Source organism: Bos taurus, chromosome 7 (assembly GCF_002263795.3).
Source record: "Bos taurus isolate L1 Dominette 01449 registration number 42190680 breed Hereford chromosome 7, ARS-UCD2.0, whole genome shotgun sequence".
Taxonomy (NCBI): Eukaryota; Metazoa; Chordata; class Mammalia; order Artiodactyla; family Bovidae; genus Bos; species Bos taurus.
In genome coordinates, this window is record NC_037334.1 from 25693002 (window position 1) to 25706944 (window position 13943).

The following is a 13943-nucleotide window of genomic DNA, read 5'->3' on the forward strand; positions in this document are numbered from 1 at the left end:
TTATCGGAGATCAGGCCATGTGCCTCACTTTTTACTGTGGCTCCCCTTGTGACTCAGATGGTAAAGAATCTGCCTGCAATACAGAAGACCCGGGTTTGATCCCTGGGACAGGAAAATCCCTTGAAGAAGGGAAAGGCTACCCACTCCAGTGTTTTGACCTGGAGAATTCCATGGACTGTATAGTCCATAGGGTCGCAAAGCGTCAGACACAACTGAGCAATTTTCACTTTGACTTAATAGGATTAAGTAGCCAGCCATGTACTCAATGGTGCATCAAATACAAGTATTTTAACCTTTGAATACTAGCTTTGAAAACAGCTCATGAACATCACTATAATTCATCCTTTCAGCTTTTTGTTTTAAAAAAATTTTTGTTATATATCACCTTAGCCGTCTTGTCTTAGTAGCTCATAGTATTTACGCTGCTTAAGTATGTGGAAAAAAAACCTCCTTGCCTTATGCATATGGAAATCTATAAAGCTTCCAACAAAAATCTAGACAAAATACTCCTGGTAGAACATGCATACCTCTCTGTGGCTTCATGAGAAGGGAAGCACAGCCAGATAACTCTGCTCGGATTTTCACTGGCTTGTCTTTCATTGCAGACCTTGATGAATGTCAAACCAAACAGCACAATTGCCAGTTCCTGTGTGTCAACACTCTGGGAGGTTTTACCTGTAAATGTCCACCTGGTTTCACACAGCATCACACTGCTTGTATTGGTAAGACAAAACTACAAAAGGGAAGTTCTGCACACTACTAGTAGAAGCCTAAAACTGTAGTTAAAAATGGTAGTACGTACATTAAAATCAGTCCCTCATAATTAGTGGTTTTAAAATGTTGTTAATAATTTATTTTTTCACAAGAACAATATCCAAGCATAGTAGTCCTGTGTAGTCCAAGCACATGCACAGTAGGTGTATTCCAAGCAGCGCCTTTATATTGCATTTTAAATATAATGCGTGCTCAGATAAAACATGAGTAAAAGGCTCACTGTAATTTAAAGCATGCTAATGAACATGTTGGGATTTTTTAATGTCAGAAGACACACAGGTCTTAACCTTAACTTTCAGTCTGTGCTATCAAAAACCATGTCCTCATTTGATCCAAAATATGCTCTGATTTTCAATCTCTTGAAATACACTTCTTTCTGACCATTTTTGTCTTTAATATGACCATGAATAGTGGCATACTTTTCTGTAAACTCTGTTTTCGCATTGTGAAACTTAGGCTTTCATACCTTACTTTTTACTTCATGTAGTAAAATTTGAATCCTATAATAATTAGAAAGCCAGACACTCTTTCCCTTTTGTCCTCTGCTAGACAACAATGAATGTGGGTCCCAGCCTTCACTTTGTGGAGCAAAGGGAATCTGTCAAAACACCCCTGGAAGTTTCAGCTGCGAATGCCAAAGAGGGTTCTCTCTTGATGCTACTGGACTGAACTGTGAAGGTGAGTTTATTTATTTAAATATTCTTATTCTAATACAGCAAACTGTTTTAATGTCTAAGCCACTCAATGAGAAATTGAGATCATCTCAAACAACAAAGATTAACAAAGTAAAACCCAGAAGTTGATTTTTTTTTGTTTATAAATGTTCATATATCATTTCGGGGACAGAGGAAAACCTTAATGTGATGAAACAAAAATTCTGTGAGTACACATGGGCTTTTGAAATAACTGTTTACCTAGTTACTGATCTAAAAAAAGAATTTAACTGAAAATGAATTCCTGTACCTAATTTAGCTGCAGTAGTATATGAGTAAACCAGAAAAAAGTCTGATGTCTATTCCATGATACTTGAATATAAAATGTATAAATGTTAAGTGTAAGACAAAGAACAAGTTGTAGGGAACTGGGCAGATGAACAGAAAGCGCTGGGGAAAACTGATGGCGGTTTTATTTGTCTGAGAGTCCCAGTTCCCTGTCTTTTCTATGAAGAGTGTTTCCTATAAAGTCTTCATCACAATAGATATTTCCTGTTAAATCCAAGGGAAAATTTAAGTGGGAATAAAATAAGAATTTGCCTGTGGCCAATAAAATACTGTTCTTCAGTATTTTCATTGCAAGTTCTAGAATATGAGATAAATATACTACGATTGGTAGCTTTTACAAAATACTCATGCCAGAGGTTCTGAGAGCATGTACTTCCCCTTTATATTTTATATACTAGTGCAATTTACATCTTTATTGATTTTAGTCACCCTTGAATTAATTATTCTTACGAATACATGATTTTGAACTCTAGAAATATATTTACAGGTTTTAATATAGTCTGAGAACTACAGGACTTTTACATGTATCTAATCTTCAACCAAAAAAAATTCAACTGAAAAATTTCTATTTTAATATTTTGTATTTGAAGTCATTGAGACTTTGAAAGTATTCTGAGCCTACAGCTGGTTGCCATGTGTGAGTTCAGCTTGTGACTATCTACATAAGATACAATTTATTAATTATCCATATAAAATTTGTTACACATATATCAGACGTGCCAATTTCATTTCTCTTTTTATGGGTAAATTTTAAAGCCTCAGTTGTCATTCCAGAAGAGTATGCATGTATGAACAAAGAAATTATTCCATATGTGTCATAATACTATATCATGTCTAAAAATAATGTATTTAAATACTTTAAACTTGCATCTAATTAATCTCAAATAGTAATAAAATTTTTTGCATTCCCAACCATTATAATTCTTTAGGTATTTCTGTAATGCTTGTATTTTCCCGAAAATGAGAATTAACATGTCAATCACTTTTGAACTTACTGGAATATGTGATGCAAATATATTTATATCATTTACCAAATAAATCATACCATATGTAGTTAATCCATCCAAAATGCACAACATTTGTGGTTGCTATGGCTGATTTGCTGAAATTAAGATATTATTTAGAGCACTGACGTGGCATGGCTGGTGGATAGCATAAGAATGATGTGGTTTCTTATCTCAGAGCCATTCACTGTACCACCACTGACTTAATAACCATGTGACTTGGAAAAAATCACAGCCCCTCGGTGTGTCTTGTTTGTTTGTTCCTCTGATAATAGTTACCCCGTGTTGTGTTTGGAGTACATTTAAGAATAATAGAAGAAAGGTGATGAAAATCTTGCCGGGCTTGTTTTTACAGATGTTGATGAATGTGATGGAAACCATAGGTGCCAGCATGGCTGCCAGAACATCCTGGGAGGCTATAGGTGTGGCTGCCCGCAAGGGTATATTCAGCATTACCAGTGGAATCAGTGTGTTGGTGAGCACGCGCTTGTTACATGGCATCTGCTTTTCTTGCCTTAAACTATCTTTTAGTAAAACAAATGAGCAATAAAGATGGTCATTTTCAGTGTAGCCTTTAAACCCTAGAACTTAAATAACCAGTACTTAGGACTGATGCATGGGAATCTATTAAGCTACTTTGTATACTTGTGTGTATTTGAAAATATACATAATGTACTTTAAAATGTTAAGTACCTAAAAGGTAACTCAGAGCTTTGATAATTTTAATTTTCTGCTAGCTGATAATTTTAAGTTCCTGAAGATGATGTCAAGACTCATATCATCTTCATTTGCTAAGGTCAAAGGCTTTTTTTTTAATCAGTAATTTAGTGACTTTAGATTTGGGGTTGAAGGGTTACCCATCTATCTGCTCATATAAATCTAACAGGAATCAGATCAAATTAATGAGCACCATTTGTCTCTGCTCTCCAGTCACATATTTAATGAAGGGGGTATAATGAATTTTAAGGTAGAAAAAGTAACTAGTTAGAGCAAATTCTGTTGAAAATGCCAGACAAAAAAAGTGTTTGTAAAATAAAATCTGTAGACACTCAACTGTCTTTCTTGCGCTGATAGAGTCATGGCAATTCTCTTAAGGAGAGTTTGATCGAAGAGAACATTACTCTCTACTTGAATAGCCAGCTGACTTAGCATATGCCTAATTTCTTGGCTCCATTGAATGCCCTTCCTAGACGCGGCATCGTACACAGTGTGACAGTAGATGGGGCACAGCTTGAGCAGAAGGGGGAACAGTGGGCCTGCTGAGAAACAGCAGGTTGCTTCCTGTTTCTCTGTAGTGATTGAAATTACCCCACGTGTATTTCAAGTATTTTACTCTCAGGGAGCCACTAAGTGAATTAATTTGATTTTATCCGTGATGATCTTCTCAAAAGAAATTTCTAATGACAGTTTAGTGAATTGAGAAAATCAAGACAAATTTCAGAGGTGGGAAAGCAACTCTGAAAGTTGGTGCAGCTCTGCTGTGGCTTTGTGCCAGGCCAAAGACAGATGCTTAGCCACACCAGGAACACACACTCATGGGGGAAATGCGAAAACCAGTGATGATGTGGAAGTTATGGATAGAGTTTGAAAGGATTATCAAAATGATGACTTAGGCTGTCGATCAAATGACTTCATAAGTTCAGTTTACTTCTTTTCTCTTCATAGAAAAAAAATGTTGCAGAAGTTATTATGCCCCAATTTATTGATTCATAAACAGATAAAGTGTAGGGACACTTCAGAACATAGGAAATGGTCCTTTTTTAGGTAACTATTATAAGAGTTCAAAATGATTTTTATTATATTGTGTTGTTTATAAAATGCAAGGCCCACCCCTCTATTCAGTTAATACCATGGACTTCTTGGTTACTTCTACAGAACTTAAAGCAGAAGAATGATCTGTAATACTTCACATGTATCAGTTTAAATAAAATTCTTGTTTTTAAAGTAATCATAAGTAGAAATTGGAATGTGCATGGAGGATCAACTCAATTTCTGAGTTTTTAAGTTTCCTGGAATTTCTGCCTGTAAGCATTTAAGTGTGAAAATAGACACACAGGTCTTCACCGAATATGGTCTGACTTAAAGTCAGGGCTGTGTGGTGTACCCAAGTCGTTCTTGGTGGGATCCTTGGAGTAGTCACTTATGCGAGGCGGTCACCCCAGAGCAATTCACACTTGGATCCAGCCAGAAGCCAGTGGGCCTTCTAATCAGCAGAGACCCCCATCGACAGAGGGATATGTGGTTTCAGAGATGAATTAAAAACTGAAGATACATAAGCAGATACCCCAACTGTAAGAATAAATGTTAGCTTGCTCTGCTAAAATGGGCACCTCTAAGCAGCAAGCCTCTGGATAAGCAAGACAAAGCAGGGATTTATTTTGAAAGATTAGAAATTTTTCTTTGCGGGGTTGAGCAATCCAGCTCATCCTAATAAAATCTAACTCTCTTGCAATTTTGAACTCACAGAACATTAGAACTATAACTCAAATATATTTCAGTAATAGAATCAAACAACCATCAGGAACTAATAAAAGCAACAAGTTAGCAAAATAGCAACATTATAACAAAATGCAAATCAAAAAGCCACAAATCATTTTTATCTGTCACTATGAGTATGAATATCTTGTTATTCATATGATTGAAGAAGGAATATCCCATGAAGTACCTCAGACAGATGTAACTGGGGTCCCCTTGTAAATGGGCACAAACAGTGCATCAGATAATTTAAGTAATAGTAAGTTATAACCCTGCAATGATGTTAATACTGCTGCCAGTGTAAGAAAAATGACAGCTTTTGAAGTGTTAGTACTGAAAACGTTTTAAATTCAAATGGATACTTTAAGAAGTGTTCAGCCAGGTACCACAGAACACATATAACATTCTGATACATAGATTGTACAGATTTAGGAACATTCCCATGTGTTCCTAAGTAATATGCAAGCATTATAATTATTCTAAATTGAAAATAAGATAATATTACTAACATTTGAATATGATTGCTAACTGCTAAGTCACTTCAGTCGTGTCCGACTCTGTGCGACCCCATAGACGGCAGCCCACCAGGCTCCCCCGTCCCTGGGATTCTCCAGGCAAGAACACTGCAGTGGGTTGCCATTTCCTTCTCCAATGCATGAAAGTGAAAAGTGAAAGTGAAGTCGCTCAGTCGTGTCCGACCCTCAGCGATCCCATGGACTGCAGCCTAGCAGGCTCCTTCATCCATGGGGTTTTCCAGGCAAGAGTACTGGAGTGGGGTGCCATTGCCTTCTCCTGAATATGATTACATCTTAATATATGAAGCTTTGGTTTACTTGGTGTTAGCAACCTCTAGTTCCTTGTATGTTCTTTTCAAAATAATTTGAACATGGTTTAGTGAGACTTGAGTCAGCTCAAAGTATGTTTCAAACCGGAACATATTTTCAAAGTCAGATTACCTACGCCTATAAAATTATGCTATGGCATACATTTATAGGATATAAATATGACATCTGTCATGGTGCCTCCAGAAGTTTTAACTATATAAAAATGTTCTTGTCAGTGGTATCTTTAAATGCAGTTTATTCAATTAATTGCCTTTCTTGGTAATTTTTCCACTTTAACACAATATCTAATACTATGCTCATGGCAGGATCATTTTGTTAGACTATAACCTAACTCACATTCTCTATCAGGAGAGAAACACCACATATAAAACTAGTGTCAGATTTAATTATAAAAGCAGATGAACCTTTGAGGCAGAATTCCAAGTCTTTGATATATAGAAATAAAATAGTAGTTATATTTATGTCATAAGTAGCAGGTTTGATCCCTGGTCTGGGAAGATCCCCTGGAGGAGGAAATGGCAGCCCACTCCAGTATTCTTGCTGGGAGAACCCCATGGACAGAGGAACCTGGCAGCTACAATCCATGGGGTTGCAAAGAGTTGGACACGACTTAGCAACTGAGCAACAACAGCAAGCTTACTTATTAAGAATTTATTCATATACTTTCTTCCTGTGAAATGAAGGCTGAGAATTTGTCCATATTAGGTAATCATATGGTAATTCATATCCAGTGATTAAGAATGCTGTATTTGGCAGTTTGGTTTAATTCCTAAACTGTACTCATGAGACAGAAATGTGCCTAATAATTTTGGCCTTTTCAACAACCTCTGTACCGTAGTTAATGAAGTATAATTTCCTGTGTGAGAGGCCTTTCCAGCGAGACTCCATGTGCATCCTCCATAATCTCCCTGAGCTACTGCAGATAAGCACTTGGCTCTAACTGCTGTGTCCCAAGGGCACACCTAATTGCAAATGGGCCTGTTTCCCCACGTGAGCTGAAACACGGACTTGTCATGTATTTGGTAAAAACACTACGCTCTAGTACAGTCACAAGAATCTGAAAGAATTCCATGGACCAGACATGACTGGTGCCCAGGGTGAAATTGGGATGATGATGAAGCCCATGGGGGTCAAGCTGCAGACTAGGTATCAACCAGACAGTTAAGAGCAAAATTGTCATCTCCAAAGTTAAAAGCACAGTCAAACTTTGATTTTGTAAAAATGATAAGAGTAGCTGAAAGTATTAACCTGAAATTATCTTACTGTCAGGCATTTATTGTGTAGTGTCAGTCATTAAAAGTAAAACCCATGTCAGCTGATGGCTTGGTGCAGACCCACATCAGAAGGCAAAGTATGTACATGATAGGTTCTCAAGTAGAGTTAAAAGTGTATGAGGTTCAATTAATGTTTATCTCAGTTATTTTCATTTAGGATATTTCGATTTTTTAATATACTTTTCTCTCCATGTATATAATGAATGCTTTGGAAATTGCTAGGAGAATGGATAAAAAATACAGATATAAATTGAGGCTTTTTAAAAATTGAAATATAATTCACATACCATAAAATTCAGCTTTTACAATGTCCGGTTCAGTGGTTTTTAAGTATATTCTCACAGCAGTGTACCACCATCGGCAACACAACATCTCCACCCCGAAAAGAAGCTCAATACCCCTTAGAAGTCATTCTCCGTTTCTCCCTCCCCACAGCTCCTGGCAACTACTCATCTACTTTCTGTCCTTGTGAGTCTGTCTGAGGCATAGACTTTTGAAGTAACCTTCTGAAAAGTGATTAGAAGAGTTACTCAGTAGTCAGACTGCAAATATCTGTGCCCAAAGGCTGCCAGAGTATTCAGGAAAACCTAGTACAAACATAATATAAAAGCATGGGGAAGCTTTTGTTTAAGCCATAATTTTAGGGGAATTTGTCAGGTCTTGTTTTTGTTTTTTTTTAATATCATATGCTTTGCAAATCAACCATCATGGTAAACATTTAAAAATATGGTTCTAAAGCTACTTCCCCTGTAAAATCATAGATATTTGATACTGGGGCTCTTCTTTGCCCCACTGCCCTCCCCTCCACTTGTAAAAGTCTCTTGCTTTATGTTCTCAGACGAGAATGAATGCTCCAATCCCAATGCCTGTGGCTCTGCTTCCTGCTATAACACCCTGGGAAGCTACAAGTGCGCCTGCCCCTCCGGGTTCTCCTTCGACCAGTTCTCCAGTGCCTGCCACGACGTGAATGAGTGCTCATCTTCCAAGAACCCATGCAATTACGGCTGCTCCAACACAGAAGGGGGCTACCTCTGCGGCTGCCCACCTGGGTACTACAGAGTGGGACAGGGGTAAGACCCTCCACCTCCCCCACACATGGGAAAGTGAGCAGGGTCCAGTGCCTGGCCACCTGGCACTGGGGGAAGGTAAATGGCGATTAAAAGCTGGCTAGGGAAAAGCATTGATCAGAGCATTTAGGTATGGGAGGAAGAAGCTCCAGGAAGGCATGTGGATTCCCTGCTTTGTGGTGAGCATTGGACTCGAACTTGTATATGGGTATCATTCTCTGGTGTTTTACAATGGCCTGAATAAATCCCTTAAGGTCAGAGACAGCAGATGTTTAAAGATACTATGGCTCCTGTGTTATCAAAGACACCTGGGCTAAGAGATACAAATGGAAATGGCTTCGCCCAGTGTCTTACATGAATTTTGGCAGGTACTAGCCCTGTGCTAGTGGCTCAGATGGCTCAGTGGGTAAAGAATCCGCCTGCAATGCAGGAGATGAGGATTCAATCCCAGAGTCAGAAAGCTCTCCTGGAGGAGGGCAAGGCAACCCACTCCGGTATTCTTGCCTGGAGAATCCCATGGACAGAGGAGCCTGGCAGGCTATAGTCCATGGGGTCACAAAGAGTGGAACACGACTGAATGATTAAGCACAGCCCTGTGCTCCATGAGGAAGGAGCTGTCCCTCTCTTTGCTCATCTGGCGTTTTGCTGCACAGAGAGGACATGCCTGGTTGGTGTGACACTGTCTCCACAAGGCTGGGTCCCTTCAGCTAGTCCCCTTTCCCAAGTGCAGCCGTCTCAAGTCCTATTAGCTGAGGTGCTGGCCACCTGCCTCCCTCCTTCACAGAAGCCAGCACTCCACAGCCCAGAAGATGGGAATTTAGGAGTCATCTTCCCCAGAAGGAACAGTGTGTGAGTCAGACACTGAGGGTTGTTGGATTAATATGTCCACCGTGGGTACATAATAATACTTGAAACAGAAATCTTGGTGTAGACAAGGGTCATTTAGTGTCAGCTCGCTAACTCTTTCATTAATCAAAATAGGAGTTCAGCAAGCTCAGTTGGTAAGCAGCAGATGTAGGCTTCAGGTTTTGGAATCAACAGAACTTCTAACACTCTGAAAATTCATACTTGACTTTTACCATCTTGATTTAATTACACAGAGTGCTTCAGTCTAATCAGGATTGAAAATTGGGGAAACTTGGGGCTCACTCTTGGAAGAATTTTGCTGTTTAAAATAAAGGAGAATCTCATGCATTAAGTGCTAAAGTAAAGTTACCAAGTCTATTAGGTTTTTATGTTTATGATCTTAGGGTTTGCTTTGTGGGTTTCTTATTTTGGAAAAACCTCTGCTCTACCTCTGGAAAACAATAGAGTTATGATGAAGTCTAACATCAATTTGCATCTTGTTGCAAATAGCCACTGCGTCTCAGGAATGGGATTTAACAAAGGGCAGTACCTATCGATGGATACAGAAGTAGACGAAGAGAATGCTCTGTCCCCGGAAGCGTGTTATGAGTGCAAAATCAACGGCTACTCTAAGAAAGACAACAGACAGAAGAGAAGTATTCATGAACCCAAACACATTGCTGTGAGTAACTTCACTTTATTTTGTCACCAGATTTTTTCCATATGGAGTCACGTACCCTATTGCAGTAAACTTTTATGTAGGTTTCAGCCTCAGTGGAGCTAAACCTCCACCTCGTGAAATTCATCAGCTTAGTTAATGTACAAACTATGGCAGAGACAAGTAAGTTAAAATTAGTGGTGTTTTTAATTCAGAAAGGACTGGGGGGCTTTAAGATTCATAGTTTCAGACCACATGTTGGCATTTTTGACTTGTGCCAGGAGGTAATAAGATGTCCTTCCAGGAAATAACTACTTTGAAATGATTCAAAAAATGAAATTATTGTGAATCTGTCCAGTTCTGTTGTATACATATATAGTATACTAGGCTGATCTTAATTTTCAGTAGGTAAGCCAACCACGTGTCACATTTTGTGACATTTATAAGATAGGTGTTGCTTCCATAAAAGATTTATCTCCAGATAACTTGTATTTTGTAAGAAGCTGAAAATCTGAATTGCCTGCTGCTGCTGCTGCTGCTATTTCTTTCTGTTTGTGGTATTTAGCACAGTGGTTAAATGGGTCGGCCACAGATTCTTGGTTTTGAATTTATTCCCTGACCCTCTGTACTTACTACCCATGTTACACAGAGCGTATTTACTTAGCCTCTCTCTACCTCAATTTCTTCACCTGTTAAAATGGGAATAAAAATATTTACCTCCAAAGGCTGGCAAGAAGATTAATGGAGCGATTACTGTGAAGCTTCTGAAACGGTGCCTGGCATAAACATTGATGCCTGTTCTCCAAATAATACCCAGTATCTGGAGGTGTTTTCCCCCAGAGATCAGGCAGACCATCTCATCAGTTAGTGCCACTGCAGAATTCCCCATCAAAACACCTAGTCAGCAACTAACTGGCTGGGTGCATTGGGCAACTTGCTTCAGTTTTCTGGGCCTCAGAAATTTATAAGACGAGACTTCTCTAGCCACAAAATCTCTGGTTCTGTTTTATAATCGTACATAGGCCAGCATTACATTTACCTTAAATAGATTAAGGTACCTAGCTGATGTTTAAATATGGCAACTGAGCTATTCATTAAGTAAGCCAAACTACAGATCCAGAAATTCTGCTTGTAAAACCCTCCCGTTGTGATTCTAGGGGGCTGCATGCTGAAGTGGGCACCTCGGTACCACGGTCCCCAAGTTCTTGGCAGGTGCCCACTCAAAGCATTGATTTTTTTTTGCCCCTGTCTTACTGAAATAGCGTTCTTAAACCTCCTGTACATTTGACAGAGAGAGACTTGGTGTATCTGGGCCCTGCCCCATTGGCTTTTAACCAAAGCTGGTTCAAACCTGAGCCCTGATGACTCTGGAGTTCGCTCCCCCTGCACTGACAGCTCCCAGAAAACACATTCACATGTGGTTTGTGGCCAGAAAATCTACCTGGGCTTTCAGAGTGAAGATCCCTCTAAGCAGAGTTAAAACAGCTGCACTTCTCATTTTAACTCCAACAACAAAAAAATTACCATTGTTTCCTAAATTGTCTCTTGTTTATTAATAAGTATGATATTTCATAAACCCCCCAAAAAAACTTGAAATATGAGTGCCCCCCATCAGCTCAGCCCTGTAACTTTACCTGGACAAGGTGTGGGAACAGTCCTAAAGATTTACAGGGCACACTCGGCGGAAGTGACCTTTTCTCCCAGCTGAGGGTAAGTTGCAAGCAGACAGGCAGAGACAGTATGTCACTGTGGCTGCATCCCTCTGATAGCCGGTTCCTGTAAGTCCTCGGTTTGTGCTGTCAAAGCTCTTCCCACACGGTTTTCCTGCTCTTCTTCCAGGTTAAACAGATCAGCCTGGAGAGCGTCGACATGGACAGCCCGGTGATGATGAAGTTTAACGTCTCCGGCCTTGGTGCGAAGGAGCACATCGTAGAATTCATGCCGGCCATCGAGCCGCTCAACAACCACATCCGCTATGTCATCTCCCAGGGGAATGACGATGGCGTCTTCCGCATCCACCAAAGGAATGGGCTCAGCTACTTGCACACAGCCAAGAGGAAGCTCGTGCCTGGCATGTACACACTGGAAATCACTAGCGTCCCTCTCTACAAGAAAAAGGAGCTTAAGAAACTGGAAGACAGCAATGAAGATGACTACCTCCTAGGGGAGCTGGGGGAGGCTCTCAGAATGAGGCTGCAGATTCAACTCTATTAACCCCTTGCAGACTTGGTTCCAGGCTCAAATCCCTGCACAGCCAGCCTTCAGAAGCCTCTGAGAAATCAATGACTAGTTTTAAAGAGGAAAGAAAAAAAAGACTTTTGTTTCTTTCCTCCCTGTCTCAGACTTCAGAATGTTGACCCTCACAGGGAGGGATAATGTAGACTCTGGTGTGGCCAAAGATTTGAGTACAAAGGCAACCGTGGTTACTGTATTTTTTATATAACTTCACTTTAAAGTATATTAAAAAACTAAATATTCAAGAGATCAGCATATGGCACTAAATGCACAAAAATAATGTGAGCTTTTTTTTTTTTTTTCCTGTTAGCAGTCTGTAACACTTTGGGTATTTTGCTATAGTTGCTAATTAAAAAAATATAGATGTTTATTTATTTTTAATGCAGTAATATATGGAGAAATGAACAAACTATGTAAACAAAAAGGGAAACTCACTCGTTTTTCTTTAGATTTATAAATTTGAGCTATTTCTTTTAGAGGTGCTTTTTAAAAAAAAAAAAAAATTTTCAGTAGATTCAAGAGATGTTTCCTTTGGTTTTCTGCCAGTCGTCCAACTGGTACACATCTGATTATTTTAAAGGCAGCCTCACAGAGCTGAATGGGCAGTAATCAATGTGTCATTAGATCCTATATAAAGGAGATCAAAGCCAGAGGAGCTCACTGTGATGATACTTCACGTCAGCAGACACACCAGGCAACAGAGGATGAAGCACAACCACTGTAGCAAAATACCTTGACTGCTTGTGAGACCAGTAGCATTGCAGGCCAAACCGTACTGTATTTCCTTCTCATAACCTCAAGGAGGCACATGTGCTCCCCACAACACCTCATTCTTACCCAGGGCATGCTGCATACTTGTGGTACTGTAGGCAGCTGAAGAACTGCCGTTCCTTCGGCGAGGAACACCTGGCGTTCTGTAGTGTTTGGTGCTGTCTTAGATTAATGGTGCATTTATTACATTCAAGCTATTTCAGGATTGCCATATGTGCAAACAAACCATGCAGTACAGACAAGGAATATATGTTTTTTTTTTTTTTAATCCATTTCTTTTTTTTTTTTAGAATTTTCATTAATACTGTAGTTACACACCATATGTCTCGTTTTTATCATAGCCTATTGTGTATGAAAGATGTTTGTACAATGAATTGATGTTTAGTTTGCTTTTAGTCATTTAAAGAGATATTGTACTAGGACGTGCTAGTAAGCGTACGTCCCCGCATTCTTCTCGATCCAGGAACCTGTCCCTGGACCAGTGAGCAAACCTCATATGTGAAATGGCCAAAGCACATGCAGGCTCTGGGTTGTTCCTCTCACACCTGAGCTGACCAAAGATGAGTCACCGGTCATATCCAGTTCGGGACTTTGTTTTGTTTCCTAATAAACTAAAGCAAAACAAACAGTGTACATTTGTAATCAAGTATTTGTGAGGAAAAACTTACGGCTTTTGGTTTTGTTTGTTTTCCGTAGGTCTGTGTATCAAATATGACACTTTTCTTGCAATAAAGCTTATTTTGGGGTAGCTTTGTGGCTGTGAGTTCTATGAGACTGCAACCCCTGTTGTGCTTGTGGGCTGGAGGCTTTGCTTAGAGGGACCTGTATGAAAGTATCAGAAGGAGAGCCAGGCACATTTTTTACAAGAAATCAAGGGACTGCTGTCAAGTCTATGACACAAAACAAGCGGGAGTGTTCAACTGACAATTCACGATTTGAGGTGGTACTCAAACAGAAGGACATAGTCACGGCAGTTCATTGTTCACCTCTGTG

The 13943-nt window shown here is 39.5% G+C and overlaps 1 protein-coding gene across 1 annotated transcript in view; it reads left to right on the forward strand.

The window, feature by feature from the left end:
• Nucleotides 1-13698, forward strand: part of FBN2 (fibrillin 2) — a 221986-nt gene extending 208288 nt beyond the window's left edge. The window contains exons 60-65 of the mRNA NM_001278588.1: nt 606-722; nt 1324-1452; nt 3135-3254; nt 8212-8443; nt 9797-9968; nt 11784-13698. Coding sequence (NP_001265517.1) covers nt 606-722; nt 1324-1452; nt 3135-3254; nt 8212-8443; nt 9797-9968; nt 11784-12158 — 1145 coding nt within the window. The 3' untranslated portion in view covers nt 12159-13698. The remainder of the gene's footprint in view (nt 1-605; nt 723-1323; nt 1453-3134; nt 3255-8211; nt 8444-9796; nt 9969-11783) is intronic.
• Nucleotides 13699-13943: the final 245 nt, after the last annotated feature.